This window comes from Canis lupus, chromosome 9, assembly GCF_048164855.1.
Source record: "Canis lupus baileyi chromosome 9, mCanLup2.hap1, whole genome shotgun sequence".
Taxonomy (NCBI): Eukaryota; Metazoa; Chordata; class Mammalia; order Carnivora; family Canidae; genus Canis; species Canis lupus.
The window spans coordinates 44141858-44166843 of NC_132846.1; the positions used below are offsets into that span (position 1 = coordinate 44141858).

At 50.4% G+C, this 24986-nt stretch overlaps 1 protein-coding gene and 1 long non-coding RNA gene across 5 annotated transcripts in view; one reads left to right on the top strand and one right to left on the bottom strand.

The window, feature by feature from the left end:
• Nucleotides 1-232: 232 nt before the first annotated feature.
• ZFP36L1 (ZFP36 ring finger protein like 1) overlaps nucleotides 233-24986 on the bottom strand; it is a 36471-nt gene continuing 11717 nt past the window's right edge. Inside the window, exons 2-4 of the mRNA XM_072839052.1 lie at nucleotides 10373-10471; nucleotides 5476-5739; nucleotides 233-3049 (exon numbers count right to left, since the gene is read on the bottom strand). Coding sequence (XP_072695153.1) covers nucleotides 2090-3049; nucleotides 5476-5532 — 1017 coding nt within the window. The 5' untranslated portion in view covers nucleotides 5533-5739; nucleotides 10373-10471 and the 3' untranslated portion in view covers nucleotides 233-2089. The remainder of the gene's footprint in view (nucleotides 3050-5475; nucleotides 5740-10372; nucleotides 10472-24986) is intronic.
• On the top strand, nucleotides 1696-24884 carry LOC140640150 (uncharacterized). 4 transcript variants are annotated; one of them, XR_012036819.1, is made up of 5 exons: nucleotides 1696-1835; nucleotides 4445-7912; nucleotides 8240-9001; nucleotides 15915-24182; nucleotides 24408-24884. It is a non-coding gene; the product is annotated as an uncharacterized lncRNA (long non-coding RNA). The 4 variants fall into 4 exon arrangements; XR_012036821.1 differs by having other exon boundaries at nucleotides 15915-21209; nucleotides 24404-24883; XR_012036822.1 differs by having other exon boundaries at nucleotides 15915-21209; nucleotides 24022-24428.

Here is a 24986-nt window from a genome sequence, read left to right on the forward strand (position 1 = left end):
AGAGAAGCCCGGGGTTCCTTTGCAATAAGTTTCCATCCCATCCCTTCTAAGCTGAGACTTCCAGCATCAACAGAGGGAGCTACAGCCCTGAATTTAGCTGTAAGGAAGGGGGGAAAAAAAGCAACCAGGGCCCCCCCACTTCTCCCCAGCACCTGCATCCCATACAAAGAAAGGACAAACCTACAGGCAAAGTGAAACCACAAATGAAGTAAAACTAGCTTCACCATCCATGTTTCTTGAAAAAAAACGGGGTTTATTGATTTTTAAACTGCAAATAGTCGTTACAAAAAAGTTTTTTTTTCTTTTAAATAAATTCACACAAAGAAAGAGAAATAGGAAGCGACGGTAGTGACCAGCAAGAGGAATAATTACATTCATCTTAATGTGTGTGTGCCAGTTCTGTTTGCATTAACATTGGAGAACTCCAAGCCTGGAATCCAGAACCTCAAATCTGCAATCGGAATGTCTTGAGATGGGCACGTGGAAGTCAAAGGGTTTCTTTTTTTTTTTTCCCTTTTAGAAGCCATACATAAAAGTTGTTTTCCTTCTGTACTGTCACAGAACTTTTACATACATTCTCAGTCCTAGTTGTGGAAAGGCCTAAAGAAGAAGAAACTCAATTTGCAGTCCAACACAAAGGGGGGAAATTTCTAAAATAAATAATCCAACAGTTTTTTGCATTTTTTTAAATTAATTTTTCATTTTTTTAAAATAAAATAACCAAAAAAAGTGTAAAGTTACAAAAAATGTCGTTGAAGAATAATATATTAAAACTGTGGAAAAAAAAGGAAAAAGACACGTCACAAAATTTTAAGATTAATATGAAGATCATAATTTAACATAAAAGAATATATTCTATGGATTTGTCATCCCGATAAATATGAACAAAATTAACAAAAAAAAAGCATAGTTTTGGCAATAAATACGTTTTGATAAGTTAAATAAGCTTTTTTATATTGATGTGCAGTGACAAGCAAAATTTTTGCTCTCCAATTTCTGAAAGTTATATGAAGTTTAAAACCCAGGGAAAAAAGCATGGCGTGAGTGCTCTAAGGATAGACCTACGGTATTCTAGAGCAAAAACCATTAAAGCTACTTCTACAGGAAATCGTTTTACACAGATATTGTATGTGGAATGAATACCATTAACTGCTCACCCCTTACATGTTTTTTTAGCTTTTCTCTCTTTTTTTTGTTATTTTTTTGCTGTTGTTGTTTAAAGATGTCACATATGAACTGGGGAACTTTAGCACCAAAATCAAGTCTCTCATAGTCCATCTAGCTTCCCCATCCTCCCCACTTAAAAAAAAAAAAAAAAAAAAAAAAAAGACAAAAAATTAAATCACAAAGTCCCACTATGTCACAATCTTCATCCACTTTTTCAGTCTTCCTTCCTGTAGACCTACACGAACCCAGGCAAGATTAGTCATCAGAGGTTCAGGTCGGGAAGAAAAAGGTTTTGAATGTCAAGAAAGGTTTCCCCAAAAACCCGAGTCTGGCAACAACGCTCCCAAGAAGGGTGTGGGGGTCATGGGGAGAGGGAGGAGGAAGTGTGTGGGAGGCTGAAATAAGGGAAGGTGCAGTTGGGTCGCCAGTGGAGGGAGCTGCTGGTTCTGGGTCCCCTCCCCCTCCCCATGGGCAGAGGCTCCGGGAGGCCCACGGGTGCCCTCTGGCGCTGAAGAGGTAATGTAGTCACAGTGACAAAGTTAGATTACAAGGCACTAAATTGCTTCTGTAAACTGTTACTGCTTTTTCTTTTGTGATTTGGCACTTAAGGCTTAAGCCGGGGGGAAAAGGCATCTACTGACAAATATGGGACTTGTCTGTTATGCGTGGTAAGTGGACTATAAAATCGAGGAGAGGGGGTTTCAAGCCAGAGGAAGCTACTGACAAATTGACTTGTCCTTATGTTAGGGAAAGGGGGTGGGGGTTATGAGGGGGGAGGGGGCATTCCAAGGTTCTGGGGCAAAGGGGTTGAGCTTAACCTTGTTAACGTTGGGGTTGTCAGGATGTTGGGAATGGCTGGGTAGGGAGGTGAGGGTAGGGATGGGAGGGGTGGAGTAGGCAGGGGGTCCCTCCCTACCCTGGTTTAGTCATCTGAGATGGAAAGTCTGCTGAAAATGGGCAGGCGTCTTGAGTTGTCCAAGGTGGGGGAATCTGAGCCACTGTGGCTGCTGCTGGAGCTGCTCAGATAGCCCTCCTGGTCCGAGAGAGAATCCTGAGGGCTGGGGGGAGAGTCAAACATGTGGGGGGACTCGGACACGGGCCGGTAGAGGAAGGTGGTTGGGGAGCCACCCCCAGGCAGCCCCACACTAGGGGCAAAGAGGCTCGCCAGCTCCTGGCTGGAGAAGGCGAAGGGGTTATTGGTGCCATCGGGCAGGGTGGGTGAGCCCAAGAGGTCATCGGCGCTCAGGATGGGGGGTGGGGTGATGGACGTGGGGCTGTCCAGCAGCCCCGTGGCGGCAGCGGTGGCGGCGGCACTGGGAAACCCAGCAAAGCTAAAGCTATGCTGGAGGCGGGGACGGTCGGCGGAGAGGTCCCGGGCCCCAGCCAGGGCGCGGCGCTCCTCAGCGTTGTGGATGAAGTGGCAGCGGGGCCCGTAGGGGCAAAAGCCGATGGTGTGGAAGGTGCGGCACAGCTCCGTCTTGTACTTGGGGTGGCGGGTCAGACTTCGGAGCTCGTGGATGCCGTGTGCGAACTGGCACTTGTCCCCGTACTTACAGGCGCCGTTCTCCTCGAAGGGGCGGCACAGCTCGGTCTTGTAGCGGCTGGAGTTGACCTGGCCGCTCCCCGGCTGCTTCTGCGTGGGCAGCAGCCGCTCGCCCCCTTCGGAGAAAGAGCGGTCTCGGAAGCGGCTGTCGCGGGAGCTCAGAGCTGGGGCCGGCTCGCCCTTGAGGCTGCTGAGGAGCTGGTTCTGGTGGAACTTGGAGCTGGGGAGGGTGACCGAGTGCCTCCGGGGGAAGCCCCCACCGGCGGGGGTGCCCACCGCCTTCCTGTCCAGCAGGCAGCCCCCTGCACTGGGAGTATTGTAGTTGAGCATCTTGTTACCCTGGAGGAAAGAGAGGGAAGAGACAGGATGGTTAGTGACAACGGCCATCCACCAGGGCCAAGAAGGTACCACTAAGGGCAGCCCCCTCCAAAAGCTGCAATGCCCCTTGTATCTCTAAGGAACCATCTCTAACTCTGCCTCTGGTATGCCCCCTCCCCCTCTTTCTCCCAAAGACAGGCCACCTAGCTTTACTTTGGCCCCATACAAAAGAAACCACAAAATCCCAATCCATATGGAACTGTTATATGTGCACCCTACTCTCTGCAGACCCCTGGGATGTGCCCCCATATCCTGTTCCCGAAGGTACCACTTTTATCCACAAAATCTAACTTCTTTACCTCCCAAATGGATTCCTTAGCTCAAAAGATCTCAGATAACTCAGACTTCTCTAGATTCCCCTTACCCCTAAACAAAACCAGGTAAATCTCAGGAGACTAGGAGTACCTCCCTTTTCATCAGTCCCTCCTTCATGGACACTCCATACACACACACACACACACACACACACACACAGGACCTGGCCTAAGACTCTCAACTTCCTCCTTTAGAAGTGTTCCCTTCCTTTGGCAAAAGGTTTCCAGACTGCCTTGGCTTTATCTTGCTTAGGGGAGGAGAGGAAGGGGCAGAACACTTTGGTCAGAGGTAGGGGTCAGGGCCAGGAGAAGGATGGGATTCCAAAAAACAAAATTCATTGCCCCATGCTTAGGGAAGGGGTGTCTCCTACAGTGATCTCCCCACCATTCCCAGCCCACCCCACCCCCTCCCCTGGGAAGATGCCTTTGCAGTTAGTCTTCTGGCTGCAAGGGCAGGCTTGGATAAGAGTGCCAGTGTTTAATCTTTAACGCAAAGCTGCAGGTGGGAAGGAAAAGGAAGGCATTACATTCCCCCCACCCGCCTCCTAGTCAATAGTGGATTTAGGGGGGAGGGCAGCAGAGCCACCACAGATAGGTTTCTGTTCCAGTGGGACCCTGGTCACCTGCCCAACCCGTACCCAAGATTTGGAAAGGGTGCAAGCCGGGGACCTGGGAGTTGGCTCCCAGCCCATGTGGGTGTCATTGTGCAAATTCTAAAGTTGGTCCCTTAGGATCAGCTGCAGGGGATCGGGAATCTGTAACAGCAACCACCCCACAGAGCGGATTACAGGAACCAAGTTGAGAGCTGGTTCCCAACAATAAGGTTCATTTAAAAAGTCCTGGGGGGGGTGGGTTGGTGGCAGGGGTGTGCAGAGAGTGGAAAAAAAGAGAAATAGATCAAAGAAAGAGAGAGAGAAAGCCGGGAAAAGAAGTAAGAAGTGTAGGTTGAGTTCAGGCCCCCCGCCAGGGCAGCTGGAGTCTGGGAAAGCCAAGGAGGGAAGGAAGCTGAAATTTCAAACTTTTTTTTGATGTTGCTCTTCAGCTCCTCGGAGTCCCTGCACCCCAACCCTGCAGCCCTGGGGCCCTGGCAGCTGGGCCGACTGGAGAAGCAAGCTGAGAAAAGAGAGCGACATGACCCGACGTGTTTAAAAGAAGGCCAAACACTTTAGCAATTAAAAGCAGCCTAGCAGCTCCCTGCTCTCAAACTGGGGCGAGGGGGCGAAAATAACTTAACATCCATCGACTTTTGCTGTGTACACTTAAACCACACGCCTGGAACATTCAGTGTTTAAAATCTGCCTTTTTTCCACACCGGCTGGCAAGCTACACCTCTTAAGGAGGCCCCATTAAATCCTTCCTTGCAGAGCCCCTCGAGCTCGGTCCGGCATTTTGTTGTCGAGTGCCCCCACCGCCTCGGAAAACAACCCTAGTCCCATTTTCACCCCAAAGTTTGCAGCACTGGAGGCTCTCACGGCAGGAAGCCGGACCGCGCTGGGACGAACTGCAAACCCCACTGCAAACCCGTCTTGCAACATCCTTTTGAATTACAACTCTTGGTCTTTTTCGCGCTGATCCCCAGCACTCAGATTCGACATCAGAGAGGGCAATCTCCCAGCAAAACGCCCTCCCGAGACTCGCTAACCCCAAAGGCTGGCGGTGTGGCTGGAGAGACTCGAACCCCTCCCGGCGGCGGCGGCGGCGAGACCCAGAGCGCACGGGGCAACCCGGCTGCAGCAGCTCAGGAGGGACGGCGGGATCAGCGTGCAACTGCCCCGGTCCCGGCCAATGCCCCGCGTCCCCGGGACAGCCCCGTCACTCAAACTTCGCCCCCCAAAACTCTGGTCTCCAAATTCCCATGCAGTCGCCGCGAGGACCTGTTGAAACTCAGAGTGGAAAGGAGAGAGCCACATTCCTTTAAACTGGGGGGTGAAATGAGGCTGGAAAAAAAAATAAAAACCCTATCTCGCCTCCCCCTCCTCTCCTCCCTGCCTTCCAAGCCCTAAACTTTTGGGAGGATCTTTCTTTAGGCGAAAAAAGGAAACTTTGAAAAGCAAACCCTCCGCCGCACTTTACCTTGCATAAAACTTCGCTCAAGTCGAAGATGGTGGCAGACACGAGGGTGGTGGTCATCCTGGGCGCTCGCACGGGGCAGGGACGAGGATCTGGCGTGTCGCGAAGGTCTCGGTGCGGGGAAGGCGCAGCCTCCGGCTCTCCGGTCTGGAGTCCCACACGCCCGCTCCCGGCGCCCCTCGCCTTTCTGACTCTCCCCGGCTGCGGCGCGCGAAGCCCAATTTATAAAGTTCAGATTTGGTGGGCCGGGGAAGGAGGAGCTTTAAACTTATTTAAATGAGGAAGAGGAGGGGAAAAAAAAAGTTGATTGACACTGAAGTTGAATCAGCCATGCGGTCAAACTCGGGAAAGAAAAAAAAAAAAAAAAAAAGAAACTTTCAAAAGGAAGAAGGGGGAGGGGAAACGAGGAAAGAAGCCGAAGGGGGGGGGAAAAAAAAAACCAACTGCGAGCCGCGCACAACTTTTTTTTTTTCTTAAAGAGGAAAAGTTTCGAGTCCGCTCGCTTGGCTACCCGGCGCTTGGGGCGCCCCTCTCTCCGGGGCCGCCGGCGCGAGGGGGAGGGGCGCCCCCCTTTGTCAGCCTGCGAGCGCGGCTCTGTGACATCACTCATTCCACCCTCTTCGGGGTTCTTGTTGTTGTGTTGTTGTTGTTTTTTGTCGGGCAGGAAGGCGGGCTCGACTTTCTCTTTTTGCAAGCTGGAGCAGAAAGAAGCCCGTCCTTAGCGCCCGGGCTGCGGTTTCCATCTTGAGCAGATCCCCCCCCAAACTTCTCCAAGTGTCCCCCACACCTTACTTTCCCCGAGTTCTCCTCCTCACTCGGCCGCCTTCCGCAAACCAGGCAAGGCCAGGAGATCGGGAGTTTGGGACGCACAAAGCATTCAGGTCTAGGGGGTTCGGGTTTTTTTTTTTGTTTATTTTCCAGCAGGACGTGGCGGAGGTGGAGTGGTAGGGGAAACCAGGGAGACCTTTTCCCCCCGGGGAGGGCTCGGCCCGGCGGGACGAGCCCAGCACGATTTCGCGCGCCGCACGCGACTTTACCCTCCTGCGCTTTGCAGCCAGACGGCGGGAGGGGAAGTCGCGGAAAAGACCACCGCCCGGGCGGATTGCTTGTTTGTTTAACAGGCCTGGGAGTGGGATTTGTTTGACACATCCAACCTTAAAAGTTTTTCATAAAGAAAACCCGAATCTTCATGAATGCCCTTTGCCAATCCGCCCCCCTCCCCGCCCAATTAAAAATCATTAACGCACAGCTCTCCACGCTCGCTCTGAACTAGGACACACACACACACACACACACACACACACACCTCTCGATGCTTGAACAATGAATAAAAAAGTTACTTTGGCAAAAGAAAGAAGGTAAAGAAATGGGGGAGGCGACACTTTTAAGTTATTGTTGCTTCTCCCCCGCCCCCACGGGAATGGAACATATGGCTTGTCACGCTGCGCTGTTTTGGCGGGATGGGGGGAGGGGGGGCATGGGATCCTCGAAACCGAAAGCCCTCTCCCCCATAGATTACTCCGTTTAAGACTGTAATATAGATAGATGATAGATAGATAGATAGATGCTGTTAGGTTGGGATGCTTCTCCATCCACCCAAATAAAAAGTTGCGAACGTGTCGCCCACGGCCCCCCGGGTGCTGGAGCGAAGACCCAGGCGGAAATCGCGGGGCTGTGTTTCTTTCCTATTTCCCCGCGTGCCCGGCCGCCTCCTCAGCCCTCGCACGTTTCTTCCCAGCACTCGAGGCCGCCGGGTCTGTTATGAAACCCCGTGCGCTGAGTGGCTAAGAGCGGGTTCCATTGCGATGTAATTAGGTCACCCCATTATGAGCACGTTTCTTTGGAAAGGACAGGGCGGGCGGAGCAGAGCGCTCGAGTCGCGCTCTCACCACCACCACCCACCCACCCACACACACACACACGCATTTTTATTACATTTCTGATGTATTCGTCAACCTCCGAGCGGACTCAGGGAAACCTTTCAAATCACAACGAAAGGAACCGGTTTTTCTTTTTCTTTTTTTTTAATCTTTGCGAAACACACCACTTTTGCTGCAGCCACGAATCTACGTGATCCCAGCGGCTCTGCTTTTATTTGGCCCCTCTGACTTACACTGATGGCTCCCATTTCTAACCTGGCTGCTGCCCCCTCTGCCTTTCCTTCTGCTGCTGTCCAACCTCCTGTTGCTTCCCTCCCCCTGCTCTTTTTTTTTTTTTTTTTTTTCAGCTTTTCTTGAAATCTGGCAAGCGCCAGAAAGGGAAATAACTTCCATCCACCTTAATTTAAATCATTCAAGTGTAGGTTTCTTTCTTAAAGGGGTGTTTGCTAGCTCCTTTCCCCAGCTCCAAGGCGGGGAGGGGGCCATCGTGCAGTTTCTGGGTGATGAGGTAATGAGTTCCAGATTTCAGGACAGACCAGGCCGCGCGTTAAAACCACAAGGTTAGTCTGCGTCCTGATGTGAAGCTATTTGGTCTTTTTATCTCCCTCCCCCTCCACCACCAAAAAAGGCCCGTTGGTCTTTAACCCTGGAGGGTTCGCGAAGCTCTGCTGGGGGCTCGGAGGAGGGGTGGAGCAGCGAGGGAGAAGGGGGACCAGGAGCGGGTGGGGCCCCCCTCCCGGCTGCAGGCCCAGCCCGCACCCGCGGGCCCGCACCCGCTGTCCCCCCGCGGCTGCAGGACCGGCCAGATGAACCGTCACGCGGGCCCGGCGCCGCAGGCTAGCTAAAAAGTCTTTTTTCTTTTCCTCCCTACCCCCCCGCCCCGCAAGGAGAACGCCGATTCCTCGAATTTCCTCCGCTTTTCCAACTCGCGGCCGCCGCTCCCCTCCCCCGCTCCCGGGCGCGGGCTCCGCGGGGCGGCGGCCGGCCTGGCCCGCTCGCTCCGGAGTTGTTTACCGGCCCCGCCGACCCGCCGAGTTTGTTCCAGCTCCCAGAGCCTGTCTCTATAATTAAACTCTCTTTTAATTGTCGGGTTGAAACGTCATTTCGGGGACTTTCCAAGGGTGAGGGAGCCGAGGGGAGGGAGCGAGCCTCCTTAACCCTTCGCTGACCCGGCGGCCCTGGGAGCGGCGTCCGGCGGGGCCGAGGAGGGCTGGGAGTCCCGGGGTGCGGCCGCCCCGCGCCGGCCGGCCGAGCTCCGCAGGTGCCCGACGGCGGCGGGGAGGGCCGCGAGCGCCGACCCCGGCAGGAAGCCGGGCCGACGCCGTGCGCCGCCCTCCCCGCCGCCTCGGCGAGGCAGGCAGCGCTCCGGTTCCTTCCCGCGCCGGTGGGGAGAGGCCGCGCCTTCACCTGCACCGCCGCCTGCGGACCGGGAGGCGATCTGCCCCCCCGTCCTCCGTCCCAGGCCCGACTTCCGGGCCCTGCTGGCTCCCTGGGAGCCGATCCCTTCGCCAGGAGGGGCTAGCCTAAGGTATTTTTGGCTTGGAGGTGACAGGTTTTGTTCAAGGAGGAAAGTGAAAGTCTTCGGAATTAGGGAAGCGCGATGGACATATTCATGGGCCAATCTGGACCGTGGGCGCACCTCGCAGCAGGTGAGAGACAGTGGGGGCGCCGGGCCCCTAATGGGCTGGGCCTTGTCATCAGCGCCCTCCAAGGCACCCCTTCCTGGGATCCCCTCCTGGCCTGGTTGCAACACAGGACCTGCCATCCCAGAGCCCTTCAGGCTTCAGGTCACTTGCACAAGCTCCCAAATTATTTGGATGGGGCCTCGCCCTGCCCACCCCAACTTCTTCTACCTGAGACCCTGGGACTGCTGCAGGGTCTCTGGATTAGAGGGGGAGGTGTGGCCAAGTGCAGCCTGAGAGTTACCTGGCTTAGATCCACCTGTAGTGTTTGTAGAATGCATATTCCTCTGTTTGGACCCCGGCCCAGTGAATCAGATGCCCTGGGGTGGGGTAAAGAATCTGTATTTTCAGTTATTTCCTGCCAGTGACTCAGACATTAAGGTTTAAGAATCAGTGGTCCAAGACTTGGAAGTTGGGCCATTCGGGATCCAAATCTTGGCTCTGCCATTTTCTAGCTGTGTGACTTTTCAAGACCATGACCAAAGCCTCTGTTTTCTCACCCCTAGAGTATGGATAATAAGACTGCCTAAAATTGGCTGATAAAGTACTTAGTTTCAAACCTCACAGAACTGTTTTATATGCCTAGCCATTATATGTAAACTAAACAGTTTTGGGGGGGCCTTATTACACCACAGATCATATTCTGAGGAGTATTCACTTTGCAAAAGGATTCTGCGTAATAAACATCCATGAAATGGTCCAGCTAACAACTTTGGCCACTGCTGTACCTCCTCCTTTTTTGCCTGGGCCTGCCTAGAGACACAAGAAAGCCCATGAGTTTTCAGCCACCTAAACTTTGATGGGAAGCCCAACTCTGCCAGCTGGCCACTGCTTGCACAACATCTAGCAGGTCACTTAGCCTCTGGGATGGTGGGGAAGGTTAAACTCTTCCAGCCAGTGCTTAGCCCAGACAGCCACTTGCCCTCCAGTCACTCCAAACTGCTAGCAGTTGCTGGTGGTTGCTGCACACCCCTCCCTGGGGCTTTGCTCAAGAGGTTCCTTCTGTCGGGATTTCAGGCAGCGCCCGAGCTGGCAAAATGCCTCTCTCCCAGCCCTGCCACTCTAGCATTCGGCTGCATTTGATGGGAATTAATCCGCTTATTTCCCCTGGACTGTAAACTCCTCGAGGACGGGCAGCTCTATTACTCAGGCCTCAGGAGTAAGTCCTGGCACGCAGTACTTTTTTTTCAATTTTTACTGAACCTTGCTGTTGAAACCATTTGGACACATCAGTCACCCTAAATTTGGCAATGGGATAGAAGGATGGCAGAGGTTCCAGGAGTGGCAGAAAGGGAGGGCTTGGGCTCTGCCATAAGGGGAGATGGCAGTCTTACTTACCACTGGGAGGTTCAGAAAGCCAGAGCTGGTAATTCAGGGAAGCAGGGCTTCCACAGCTGGCCCAGGGCATGTTCTATGCAGCTGTTAAGAAGTAATACTCTTAAAAAAAAAAAAAAAAAAAAGATTTTACTTATTTTTTTGAGAGAGAGAGCGTGAGCACAAGTAGGGGGAGGGGCAGAGGAAGAGGAACAAGCAGACTCCCTGCTGAGCTGAGAGCCCCACTCAGGGCTGGATCCCAGGACTCTGAGATCATGAGCTGAGCAGAAAGCAGATGCTTAACCACTTAATCCGCTATGCCACCCAGGCGCCCCAAGAGGTGATATAGTCTAATGGACTGAGCACTGGTCTAGGAGTCAGGAATCTTGGATTCTAGAACTACTCTGCTTCTAGTTTAGTAGGTCATTCTCTACCCTGGGCTTCCCTGTTCTGCTCTGTGGATAGAGAGTGTTGGACTGGACAGGTGATACTCAAATAATCACTCTGAGCTGAATTGTCTGGGGAGCTATACAGATGCCCTGCCCCACCCCATCCCACCCCACCCCACCCCCAAAAGATTCCACTTCAGTTGGTCTGGGGTGAGGCCCAGCCTATGCATCTTCTAAGCCCCCCAGATGATTCTACTAGGAAGCCAGAAACACTGGATTTGTTTCTTTTTGAGCAATAGTTCTCAACCGGGAATTATTTTGTCCTGCAGTAAACATTTGGCAATGTCTAGATACATTTTTGGTTGTCACTATTGGAGGAAGGAAGGAAGGCCAGAGCTATTGGCATCTGGAAAGTAGAGTTCAGATATGCTACTAAACATCCACACAACAGCCCCCAAAACAAAACTTATCTGGCCCCAAATGTGGAGAGTACCAAAACTGAGAAACCTGGTTTTCCTTTTTTAGGATATTATTTATTTATTCATCAGAGACACACAGAGAGAGGCAGAGACATAGGCAGAGGGAGAAGCAGGTTCCCCATGGGGAGCCCGATGTGGGACTTGATCCCAGGAGTCCGGGATCATGACCTGAGCTAAAGACAGACACTCAACCACTGAGCCACCCAGCTACCCTGAGAAACCCAGTTTTGGAGGTTCTTTCCACCTCCAAGATTCCTGTGTACTTACTTAAGCTCTATCCCTGCTCTCCCGAAAACCCCTCAAATTAGGGCAGCCCAAGAGATTTTTCAAAACGAAGATCTGATCTTGTGGCGAACTTGCCTACAGCCCCATCTAAAAAGGATGGGATCCTTTTAGAATAAAGCCATCCCCTCAGTCCAGCAAAATCTGACTTTTTGTTCCAGCCTGGACTCTTATACCCCTCCCTCCCCATTACCACCTCTCCCATCCCACCAGGGCACTCCCTGTGCTCTGGTCAGTTTCAGATGAAAATAAAGGATACTTCCTTCTGCCCTAGGTCCTTGACACTTATTTCTTCTATCTGAATTGACCTGCCTTTGGCCCAAGTAAGTTCTAAACCATCCTTTAGAATCCAGCTCAGGGGGAAGCCTGGGTGGCTTAGTGGTTGAGCATCTGCCTTCCGCCCAGGGTGTGATCTTGGGAGTCCCAGGATAGAGTCCCACATGAGGCTCCCTGCATGGAGTCTGCTTCTCCCTCTGCCTGTGTGTGTGTGTGTGTGTGTGTGTGTGTGTGTGTGTGTCATAAATAAAATCTAGAAAAAAAAAAAGAAAAAAAAAAAAAAAGCTCAAGCATCACTTCCTTAACCATTCTTGGAGTCCCCCTCCCCCTCAACTCAGCCAGGTATCTGTCTTCACTCTTATGTCCTCATGCCATGTTCATTTCCTTCAGAGTAATTATTTTGGTTTATGTATAATATTCATTCCTGTAACCATTTTTTTTTATTTTTAAATTTCACATACAGAAAAATTGACCTCCATTTGGTGTACAGACTTTTAGCATCAATAGATTCATGTAACCACCACCATGATCAGGAAACAGAATAGCTCTGTCACCCTCAAAAACCTCCCTCATGCTACTGCCTTGTAGTCATGCTCTTCCTTGTCCTTTAGTCTGTAGCCACTGATCTATTCCCTATACTTTAGTTTGATCTTTTCCAGAATGCCATATAAGTAGTACCACATAGTATGTATGGTTTCACAGGACATAAAGCCTTCTAGATTTATCTGTGCTGTCACATGTATCAATAGTTCATTCCTTTCTTAGAAGAATACTGTTTCACTGTATGGGTACACCATTGTTTATTCACCTGTTGAAGGGCACTGGATTTCCAGTTCAGAGCCATTATGAATAGAGCTGCAGTAAACATTTGTGTACAGATTTTTGTGTGAACACAGTGCCTATTTCTCTAGGGTATATAGGTAGGAGTGGGACTGCTGGGCCAAATGGGAAGTCTATGTGGAGATTAAGAAACAACTGCCGAACTGTTTTCCAGAATGGATATACCATTATGCATCTCCAAAAGCAATATATCAGAGTTTCTGATTGCTCTGCATCCTCACCAACACTTATAATTGTCAGTATTTTTTACTTTAGTCATTCCAATAGGTATGTAGTGGTATTAATTTGCATTTAATTCATGGCTAATGATGTTAAACATCTTTTCATGTGTGTACTTGCTAACTGTGTGTCCTCTTTGGTAAAGTATCTGTTCAAGTGTCTTTTACCCATTTTTTTTTTAACTGGGTCATTTGTTTTCTTACTGTTGAGTTTTGAGAGTTCTTTACCTATTCTGGCTACAGTTGCTTTGTGGGATGTGTAATTTGCAAATATTTTTTGCAGTCTGCCCCTTATCTTTTCATTCTCTGCGCAAAATTTTTTTCAGAGAGCAGAGGTTTTTAATTTGGATGAAGTTTAATTTTTCAGTTTTATCTTTTGTGGATCATGCTTTTAGTGGCACATCCAGGACTCTTTGCCTGACCCTGTATCATTAAGATTTTGTTTTCTTCTAAAATTTAATAGTTTTATGTTTTACACTTAGATCTATGATATATTGGGAGTCAGTTTCTATATACGATGGGAAATTTAGGTTGAAGTTCATTTTTTTTGCCTATATGTGTCCAATCCCAACACTGTTTATTAAAGAGACTATCATTTCTCCATTGAATTCTTTGTACCTGTCCAAAAATCAGTTTGCCATAGTTGTGTGAGTCTCTTGATTCTGTCCATTGATCTGCGTGTTCGTTTCTTTGCCAGTACTACACTGTCTTGATTATTGTAGCTTTATGGCAAGTCCTAAAATCAGTATAATTCCTCCAACTTTTTTCTTATTTCTCAAAATCGTTTTACCTATTCTAGTTCCTTTGCTTTTTCATATAAATTTCAGAATCAGCTTGTCTATATCTACAAAAAAAATAGTACGAGGAATTTTATTAGAGTTGCATTAAATCTACAGATCAATTCAGGAAGAAATGACATCTTTACTGTGTAGAGTCTTCTAATCTACACACATGATATGTCTATTTATTGAGGTCTTTGATTTCTCTAATCAGTGTTGTATAGTTTTTAGCACATGATTCTATACATGTTTTGTTAGATTTATACCTAGTATTTCCCTCTTGGTGGGGGGGAACTTTTAATTTGTTTCTAATTTTTTCATGACTAATTTGTAGAAATACAGTTTTGTGTACATTGGCCTTATATCCTGTGATCTTACAAAAGTCACTTTAATTGTAAGGCTTTTTTGGTAGATTCCTTAAGTTTTGTTTTCTGTGTGTTTGTTGAGAGAGAGAGAGAGAGAGAGAGAGAGAGAGCATGCGAGTGAGCAGGGGCAGTGGCAGAGGGAGAGGAAAGAGAGAATCTTAAACAGGCTCCACGCCCAGAACAGAGCTTAATCTCATGACCCTCAGAAGATCATGACCTGAGAGGAAATCAAAAGTCAGACACCCAAACAAGTGAGCCACCCAGGTGCCCCTGTGTGTTTGTTGTTGTTGTTTTGTTTTTGACATAGACAATCATGTTATCTGCAAATGGGAAGAGCTTGATTTCCTCCTTTCCAATCTTATGCATCCTGTTTCTTTTTCTTGCCTTATTGCTCTGTCTAGGACTTACGGTATGCTATTGAATAGGCACAGTGAGAGTAGACACTGTAACCTGATCCCAATCTTAGGGGAAAGCATTCAGTCTTTGACTATTAAGTACAACGTTACTTGCAAGTGTTTTGTTTTTTTTTTTTTTAATATAGTCATTTAACTTTTTGACATCTCCCCTTCCCACTAGGATGCATGCTCCATGAGAGAGCAGTCTCTCTCTGCTCTCAACCTGCAGTGCCTGGAACAGGACCTATCGCGCAGCAGGCTCTCAATAAGTAACTCTCTACTTTAGGGACTTAGCCCGCTATAACCGCTGCCCCTCTCACAGACAGCAGAGGGACTTGGCTGAACGTTCAGACATCCTGAAGAATAATCTTACAATAAATACCCCAGTGGATCCACTGAGGCATTAGCCCCGTAGAGTTGACTATTTGAAACTGCAGTGCATCTGCAGATAAGCTTTCTAGCAAGCCATACTGTGTCAAAGTCATAGTCATCAACGAGGAATAGGTGACTGCAGGACAGTAATTATTTCAGACTGAGAGCGTTCCGTTCCCAAAGGGAATTTAAACAAAAAGCTCTCAGCTCTGAAAAACAGGGGCTTTCAGGGTATAAAAGTCACACTGCTCTGAAATCTTAGGCCCTCAGACGGGTGGGGTTGTTTCGCTAAATTTATTTCAGCCGCTTATAGAAACACAAGGAGGAAGGGGGGTGGGTGGCTGCTTGCACACCAGCCCTGGCTCTGGAGTATTAATATCTGCCGGGTCAGGCTTTTATTTGGGTTTTGTTTCACCTTTTGGGGGTGGGGAGGCAGGCAGGCTGGCAGGCAGCAGGAATATCTCGCAGCTGCAGAGCTTCTGAGCTGCAGTCTCCCACCTTTCTCCCTGTGTCTTCCCCAGCAGGCCAGACCTGGCTCCCTGCCCCCTCACTTGAGGGGGCTGTCTACCCCCTAAACACCAAGCAGTCTCATCCAGGCCCCTTTGACCTCTGCTCTTCTCCCATTCCCAGAAGGGGTCTGAGCACCCCAAAGGAGTGAGTGATTGAACCTGGTTGCTTACTTGCTGGTGCAAGTGTGACAAGAGAAAGATAGGGCCCTGTGTCTGGGAACTTGGTGCCATGCAGCCCGCTCTCTGAGGACAGAAAAAGAGACACACAAGGAAGCTAAAAAATCTTCTGGGCTTATGACTCAAATAATTACATGAGAATATGGGGAAGTACCTCACACGGTTCTCCACCCATGGGAACCCAACAAATGCCAGTCTCACTCCTTAGCAAACTGTTGCTTTCAGGGTCACCAGGGAAGATGGGGTAAGGAGAGTTGTCCTCTCCACTCCCCAGCCCCCAGGTAGAAAGACTGAACAGGTAGAAAGACTGGTGGCAGGGAGGGAGGGTGGCCTGGGGCAGGAGGCCGGGAGAGGCCTGACATGAAGATTCTCCAAGGGATTCTTGCTCTGAACTGGGGTGGCTGCTTCAGGAAGAATAAAGGGTACAGATATACTTAGAAATTGGAAAGGGCTCACAAGTAAACAAAGTTTCTCTTTTGTCCTAGCACCATCCAGTTTGCTTTGGAATTACCTTCCAGCCCTCTCCAGCAAAGCCCAGCCCAGAAATGGATCAAGCCCACCCCTGGGAGCTGTTCCTTTGGGAAGCAGGACCTCCCCCCTCCCCAGCCACAGCAGCCATCAGACAGTTCTTGGAGGGTCATCACATGGGCAGCCAGAGAGAGAGGATGGATTTTTGCCACAGCCCTGTGACTTTCTCGGAGCTGAATTTCTACTGCCAACTGCACTCTCCACCCCGCGGGAACCACGGGCCCCCAAACCAGGGCCTACCCTGGTCTGACCAAAGGCAACCAGATCTGCTGCAGCTGTTCAGAAAGAGAACAAGCTCTCCCAGAGACGGTGGAAGCAGGGAGGGAAAGATTCTTGCCAGCCTGGGGGTGTAAATATTTATACAACGCGGTATGTGGGAAGAGGAAAGGCAGAGGGAGGTGCTGAGACCACAGAGTAGGAGCTTGCTCAGGTGGGAATCAGGTAGAAAGGGCAAGAGGCTACTAGGATCCTAATGCCCCCGTCCCCCCACCAAACTGCTATATCAGAGAGGCTGATCTTTGCCCCCATCCTTCGTTCGAGAGCTAAGAGAAGACCTTAGAAAAAAGTTCACCATCTTTCCCATTAGTCCCCTAACCAGAGGCTCTGCCTTCAGCCAGAGAGACAAAGCAGGTCCACAGGGCTCAAGAGTAAGGACCTGTGGGCTCCTGCAGCTTCTGGTTCTAGACTCTTAAAGGATGCTGGACCCCAAGAGTTGGACTCTAGGGCTGAAGGCTTAGAAAACAGAGGTAAAACATAAAATAAGCAAAGATCTTTCTCAAGCATCTATGTCCTCAACGATATTTTTCTGAAGTAGCAGTAATGTTGGACATGGATGAAGATGAAGAGGAACTGATGGGACCTGGCAGGAGAGCAAGGGGTGGAGAAGGTGAGGGAGCCTTCGATGGTGCTTCCAGAGCAGCGTATGGCCCCCATCGCCACAGGGCTTAGGAAAAGGCAGTGCAGCCCCATGGACATCCACCTGGGGAGCACCCCAAGATGCAGCTCAGCTTCAGGTGCATATTGACCCAGGCACTCCTTATCTAGGCCCGCCAAGAGCTCAGCCAGGCCCCAGTGGCACCAATGTCCCAGGGTGGGAGACAAGCATGGGTGGGGGCGGTGGGGGACGGCCAGATGGACTCCAGTCGATCTGCCTCAGACAGCTGGGGAGCAGAGCCAGGATGCGCCTCTTCCCCCTCCCCTGTCACTTCACACAGGAGGGGTGCAGCTGCGACTTCTAGGGTTTCTCTGCCACCGCACCCTTCAAGAAGTGCCACCTGCTTCTATCAGTATGGGGCTGACCCTCAGGGCCTCCCACAGGTGAGTCTGTGTTGCAACCACCCTTAAGACACCTTGAAATGATCAGCCACTATTTGCATTCTCCTTGTGCTCTAAAAAACACCCCCTGGCTGGGCTGGGGGTATTGGGAGGGTAGGGCCTTCTGCTGGAAGGCTGCCTCAGGTCTTTGGCCATAGAGCTAGTATCAAAGCACACCTAGATTCCCCCAAGAGGCAGCCCCCTATGCTGCAAGGCCCCCACCCACAGCACAGAGCTTTGCAAGTAATACATTCCCAGTGTGTGCAGCGCCTCCCCTGAGCTCCAGCCTTTAGCGTGCAACCTGATGAATCCCCCACCTGTCCACTCAGAGAGGAATGGGACCCAGGCCCACACACCATGGAGGAAACACCATCTGCCCCAACCCTCGGCCCCAGCCTGGCAATGAACGCTCACAGGAGGACAGCCTCACTGTCCCTAAGCCCCCCTCTCCAGAAGTGAGCTCCTCTTCCAGGGATACCAGGGCTAGAGGAGACTCTTCAGATGCTCGGGTCCTCTCCTGCCACCATGGCCCTGCCTGCCGGCTGTGGCCTCCTTCTTGCCAGCACTGCTGAAACAGATGAGCAAGAATAAAAGCCTGTGTGGCCCAAGGAAAGCTTTAGGGGAATGAACTGACGCTGAAGGAAAAGAAGGGGAAGAGGAGAGGAAGGGAGTTCAGGAAACTGACAAAGTAAACCATCCGGGAATCCAGATGTAAAATAAGGCAGGCCAAAAGAAAAGAAAAATTATGCTAAGAAGGCAGAGTCGGGTGGGGAAGGGAATTGAGAATGAAAAAGAGGGTGAATGTTATAAATATTCTGAAAAGGAAGAAGAATGTGAAAGCAAACAACATGAGAAAAAAAAAAAAAAAAAAGACCCAGGAGGGAAAGAGGGGCAGCAATGAGTTTAAAACTGCTTTGACCCTCAACCAACCACACTCAGTAATGTTCTGAGTCTTACTGCACTTGTGGATTTCAGACTCTTCTAACACTGAGCAGAGGATGCCCTAGAAAACAAGCCTTCCTGTGTGCCCATGTTTTTCCTATGAGTCCCCCAGCTCACCCCACCGTTGGTCCTTCTCAGGAGGAGAGGTCATCTTCCTGGGGCAAGGCTGAAAACCATTGCCGTTCGCCCCAGAGCCGAGTGGCTTCCATCATGGTGCCCTCTGGAGGGCCCACTGGGGAAACTGAGCTGGAGGAGCCCTGGCATGGAGAAGCACTGGGTGTGATGCAGCTGTACCATCAGCTTTTCATCTTCCAGCTCCACCTGTCTGTCGATGGACCAGGGCTAGCCCAAGCCTCAGACCCAAGGTGCCTGGAACAGCAGGGGTTCCTGGAAGATGGCATACCCAATTCTGTGCAGAGCCTGAGGAGTCCCAACAAATGCAACTTTTGGAAACAACTTAGACGATTTAAATGCCCTTCCAGGCATTCCCAAGGGGACTGAAATAGCTACAGTTTTCTCATTGCTAAGGTGGCAAACAGCTTAGCTTTTTGAAATTCACCTTCCATGCCTCCAATTCATGTATCAGCAAAGAAGGCTTGCAGAAGATGCTGGTTCCTCTCCCTTTGTCTGCCTGGCCTTTCAGCCTTCGATTGCCCCTCTTCCTGTGAGTCAGCCAGGGCCTCTCCTCTGTGTCTGCTTAGGTCGCTCGTTTCCCTTACTTCATCACACCCACCTCTGCCCACTAGTCCATTTTTCTATGAGCGCAGCAGGAGTCTGGAGAAAGCTAAAGCAAAATCGAGAAGCAAAGGAAGTAAGAAATGCAAGTTTGGTTTAAGCGCCCAGCGTTGGCGTGCCCAGGCTGTCTGGAGGCAGGCTCCTGGTAGACAGGGGTCCGAGCCTCACCAGGCCACCTAAAAATTCTCTCCCAGAGTTCAGCTGAAGGGAAGCCACACAGCGTGATGAGGACAAAGGAAACAGTGCCCACACTGGCCCTTCTCCCCAAGAATTCTTAAATACTTCAACCTGGTTCTGTACATTCCAAAAGTCTTATTTTTTTCTATAAAAAACCTAAGAGATGTGGCAAAATGTACAGCAGGTATCACGGTAGGTTGTAGCCTTGGATACTCAACCCATTTTCTTCTCATCCCTCCTAACCTTCCAATCTGCCACAGTCGTATAATCTATGACTCAAACTATTATTTAACCGTGAAAAAAAAAAAGACAAACCAGGAAATTAGAGGCTGAATGACCTAAAATTTATTCCATTCAACTGAGCTAATCTCCTAATAAGGGTGTGTATAATAATAAGTCATGCTATATCTGTTCTGGAAGATGTGAACATCGCAGGGAAGAGTGCATGGTGATTGCAGATCCCAACTTGTTGAGATTTGTCCTCAAAAGGGTAAGTGCCTGGTCCTGGGCCAAACTGCCGTGCAGTTTGCCAAACAAGTCTTAATGTTTGCCCGAGTTAGGCCTGACCACTTTCAGATCCCCGGCACTGCCACCGCCTAGGCAGACAAGGGACTTACCTGCCTTTTCCGTCTCCTCCGCTATGAAATGGCAGTGACAGCAATCCCCATCTCCTGGGGCTGCTGCTGTGAGGACAGATGAGCAAGGCGCTTGGCACATGTGAGCAGCTCCCCTCCCTAAAAGCACCCCCCTAGTCAACTGTTGCTGTATGTTCTGCAGCGAATTGGCAAGACCAAGGAGGAGGCTGGAGGCCCCACAAAGTGGGGTTCCACGGAGTCATTGGAACGCGGTCAAGTATCCCGAGCAAGAGAGAGAGAAGAGGGTCCCAGAGGAGGCCCAGGCAGCTGGCGGGTGGAGACTGCAGGGAGAGCCAAGGACAGCCACTCACAGCGTGGGTGGGAGGACGCAGGGGGCTGCGCTCCAGTCCTCCCGCATTAGCTCAACTCGTCAGTGTCCCCACCCTTGCATGTGTTCATCCTTCCATGGACCCCAGCGTGTAGTTACCTAGCACCCACTATGTGCACCGCACAAGCCAGGCCAAGGGCCATCGTTGGGGAGCAAGCTTGAGCAGGGATCACAGGCCTCAGAGAGTTAATACCCGGGCCTTTCTGCCCAAATTCAGAGATCTGTCCTTTTAGGAGCTAGCCTGCGAGGATATGACCAAATGCTGAGAAATTCTTATTTCAGGGCCAATTTTCTTTCTTAAAGTAGAAAGGCAAAGAGTTCAAAAATGTTCTGGAAATGTGAATGCTAACTGAATCTTGTTAACATTTAAGGGGTATTATTAATTTTTAGGTGAAATAAAGACAGTGTGACAAAGTGTAACCAGCCCTTTTCTTTCGAGGTACATACTAAAATACTAGCAGATAAAACAGTGTGCCCTGATATATAGGATTTACTTCAGTATGATATGGGAGGTGGGGAGGCAGATGGTGGAGTCAGTGGACAAGCCTGACCAGGAGTTGCCGATGTTGGTGATGGGTATGGGGGATTCATCGTACTATTCTGTCTTCTGTATATTTTTGACATTTTCCATAATAAAATGTCTTAAGTTCATAAAGGCTGAACCATCTTAAACTCAGGGATTCTTGTCTTATTGGTTCTTGCAACATGATATGTTACTTCCTGAGGACATGTGCTCTCAGACAAGAGATGAGGCTATGGGAGACCTGCCAGGAGTGGGGAGAGCTGGGGAAGAGGCAGGAAGACCACCACCCAGGGGGCAGGAAGGCACCCCAAGCCCACCTCCCCGCACACACAGGAGACCCAAGAGTGGTGTCCCATCACTCAGGGCCTCCCAGGCTAGGAAGAAACATTCAAAGAGACTGGTGTTCATTTGGCACTGCTTTTAAACTCAGTGAAAACTGTTCTTAGGTTGGTTTCAATGTATTTTAAAACACAATGCATTTTTTTCCCCCAGCAGATAGCGATTATAGCAGAGTGGACAACTTCCCTAACCTCAAATGGAAAATGAGGTGAATCAGACGTGCCCCACTTCCAAGATCGTGAGGCTACATGAGATTAAGGTACGTGAAGTGTCTTGGTACTAGTAAGCACTGATGAAGAATGGGTAGGATTTGAGGAGTTATTGGCAAATGTCAGTATTTAGCCTCTCAGGACCCTAGTGGAGGCACCCCATCTTAAGTGTTCTATTTGAACTGCAGTGGCCTCACTTAAACACTGAAATTAGTTACAAGTCAAGGCACACATACTCTGAGACCTCTCTGGCCAAGAATCCTACTGGGTGTCACAGAAGCCACTGCTGTCCTCTCCCTCTTCAGAAGGGCCTCCTGCTCTGAGAAGAACGGGCCACCTGGAATGGAGCCCCCACTTCCTCTCTCTTTGAAGAATTAATTGAAAAATGAGGACTAGGGCACTCTGCACTTGGGGGCCGTGGCTTTGAATGGCAAGATGGGTCGGTCCTAAGAAGGCAGACGTTCAGCAGTTCATCTTATTTCCAAATACAGGGGCAAGGAGTTCAGGATACACAGATGGACAGCAGGCCCTGTGCTCTGCAGCGCTCCCCAGCAGGGAACTCCTGAAACCTTCCCCAGCTGAGTTATAGGCAAGTGGTCATGAAGGCCGCCAGACCCCAGGGAGCAGCAGAACACAGTTTCCCAGGTCAGAGGGACGAGGTGCCAAATGGCTGGGCAAGGTGACCGAACCACTGACACCCTTCTAAGAACAAAATTAAATAGCCATGGCATCCAGAGGCAGGGATCCCAGAAGAGGCGGGTGGCCCACAGAGCCAGTTCATAAGTCTTTGCCACTTGTCCCCAGGCAACTGGTTAAGTGGCTTCCTAGAGACAAGAACCAGTAAGGAGGAGGTGTTCATGAGGCAAACGGGACTGGAAAGCACAAGGGGACAGAGCAGAAGGCAGTCCTGTTGCTGAGAAAGCAGCCACCCCAAGTCCTTAGATTCTTGCTCTGTGGCCTCCTACCAAGCGGTGATAGTGTTTGTCCTATCCCAATCTGCTCATGCCCCAGGCTCTCCTTTATACCATTGTCTGCCCAACCTGGCTGCATGTTCTTTGCACCTTCTTCCCTAGAAGAAACCAGAACGGAGGGAGGTATCCCTACACAGAATGTGAACACTCTCAAAATGTCCTTGGGCATTCACAGGATTATTCTAAACTCTATGAAAGTGTCCTGGCTCCAGAGAAGAGAGCAATCTCTGTTGTGAGACCTTGAAGGGGGCGGAAAGTGGGGGGAGGGGAGACTAAGAGCAGAGCACAGCCTTTGGAGCCTCCATGCCTGAGTTCGAATTCCAGCTCTGCTACTTATCAACCCTGTAGCAACGGACAAGGTGCTTAGCCCTCTGAGCCTCAGTCTTCTCTGTGAAATGAAGATAACAAGTGGCTCTATAGGGCAGAGCTAGGGCTTACAATGATGGCTAAACAGAAAAGGCCCTCAGTATACATCAGCAAGGGTTCCTCCTCAGCCTGGTGGGGATGCATTACTGACAGCCCCACGTTTCCTGGAAGAAATAACTGTGCTACAAGGTGGGAAAGTATCTGAAGGAAGCGTAAAGTCTTCATAGAAAGTAGCTCAGGGACATGCACAGAGTGCTGCAAATCAGAAGCCCCAAATATCTGTGCGTCCTGCCATCTGAATGCACCTCCTAGAAGCCACCAGCTTCGGAAGGCTGCCTGGAGGAGGGGCCCTGAGTCTGGAGTAGAAATGATACCTAGTGTTGTCTGTGGACAGGTAGAGAAGGAAAGGAATACCCAGTGGGTGCAGCCCTCCTGTGGCCACTTTGACTTTTGTGCTGGACAAGCAGAAAACATCACTTGACTCTAAGCGGGGCTTATTAAACTTATCAGCCAGAGACTGAGAGGCAGGCAGGCTGCCCCATGGGGAACAGGCCCACCTGGCCAGGCCTGGGGAGAGCGAGCCTTGCCCTTGCCGATGCCAGCCTGCACCATAGGGTTGGGCTTCCCTGGGATGGGAAGGAAAGAGTTAAAACGACTCTGGGCTTCAGGAGGGCGGCTCTGCAGCTATAAACAGTGAGCCAAGGGAGGGAGGGAGCTGACACAGGATGTGGCCAGGGCTCGAGCTGTCTGATTATTAACTTCACTTTTATTTGGAGGGGGATTCGATTCTCTGTTTTACTTCCCATCAAGGAAGTGAAAGCCCAGGTCTCAGAGGGGCCTGGTTTCAAATTGTTTTGTCACAGCTCATTCATTTTTCCTCTTAAATAAATAAACAAAACCACCTCTTTGTTTTCCCCTTAATGAGCGTTCAGCAAATCATCTGTGGGTGAGGCATGAAAGGGGTTTTCTGGAGTCCTTCATGAAGCATTTGGCTTATTCTTTTAAAAGGAAAAAGGATTCTTCCTGTAGCTTCAGCCTCCTCCAAGACTCTCCAGGCACTTTCCTTTCTGCATCCTGTGGGACCTCAGCCCAAATACCACCTCAAGCCCTGCTTAGACCTTTCTTGGCTGGCCCCTGGGGCCTGACCTGCAGACTGGGCATCCCTGTCACAGGATCCCACCCCGAGGCCACACAGGGGAAGCAACATCCCAGGACTCAGTGGTTAGTCTTCTTGGTCAACTCAGCTCCATGGTGTTTGTTCCTATGACACCCTGACATTTCCACTAAAAATAACTTAAAGCAATTAAAAACACAAAAGGATTCCATTACAGGGCTTAAGAAAACACCATTATATGTTCCTTTGCCCAAGGTTCAAAACGTTTGAGAACTTTGTTTCCAAAGCCAAAACCCATTCAATAATTTCATGATTGTCTGGCAACAACCCTTTACTGAATGACCTACATGGGTGAGGTGCTGTTGTCAGGGACACTAAGACCACTGCTATCTCATGGTCTCTCCCCTCAAGGTGCCCATAATTTAGTGGGGGAAGACAAACACAAGGAAGAAAACAGAGTCCTGTTAGCAAAGGCTAATGGTACCACCCGTGGGCAGAGAAGGAGGGACAGAGTCTGCTGACAGCAAAGAGAGGGAAACTGAGGAAGGCTTCCTGCTGGAGCTGATATATAAGTTAGAGCTTGAAAGACTGATGATATTAAGAATATTCTAGGAGCACGTGGGTGGCTCAGTATTTGAGCATTTGCCTTTGGCTCAGGTCCTGATCCTGGGTTCCTGGGATCCTGCCCTGCATCAGGTTCCCTGCATGAAGCCTGCTTCTCCCTCTGCTTATGTCTCTGCCTTGCTCTCTGTGTCTCTCATGAGTAAATAAATAAAATATTTTTTTAAAAAAGAAAGAATATTTTAGAAGCTGAAAAATCCCAAATGACAAGAGAGAGAGAGTGTGGATGAGTGAACCAGGTCAGATGGAAGACAACAGGTGTGGTGTGGCCTGCAGGCCTGAGGCTCCTGGAGGGGCATTCGGAATGGCACTGAAAGTCCTCATGGTGGAGAGGGTCGGAGAGGAGACTGGCACTCAGATTCAGACCCAGGCTGCCGGTCCTTGACCCTTGGCTCGGACACCCGGACACCCGTGTGGCCTGGGGAGGAGCGGCACTCCATGCTGTGAGCACCAAGACACGCACTTGGCTGCAGCTCGCCTCGGATCCGATCCGACTGCAGACCAACACCTGCTGGCCGCAGGAGCCGCTTCACCGCCTCTGTAGGCTCTTCTAACCCCGGGCGAGGAGGAGGAGGTGCGCCGCAAGGGGCCCGCTGCGCTTCGCAGAGGCCTCGGGGGCTGGGGCTGCCCGGGCCCAGGCGCCGCCCCCCCCGCCCCTCCCCCGCCCGCCCGCCCGCCAAGATGGCCGACTTGTTTTGCAGGCCGGAGGGGTCACGCGGGAGGCTGCCCTTTGCCTTGGGGAGGCTGTCAAGGTC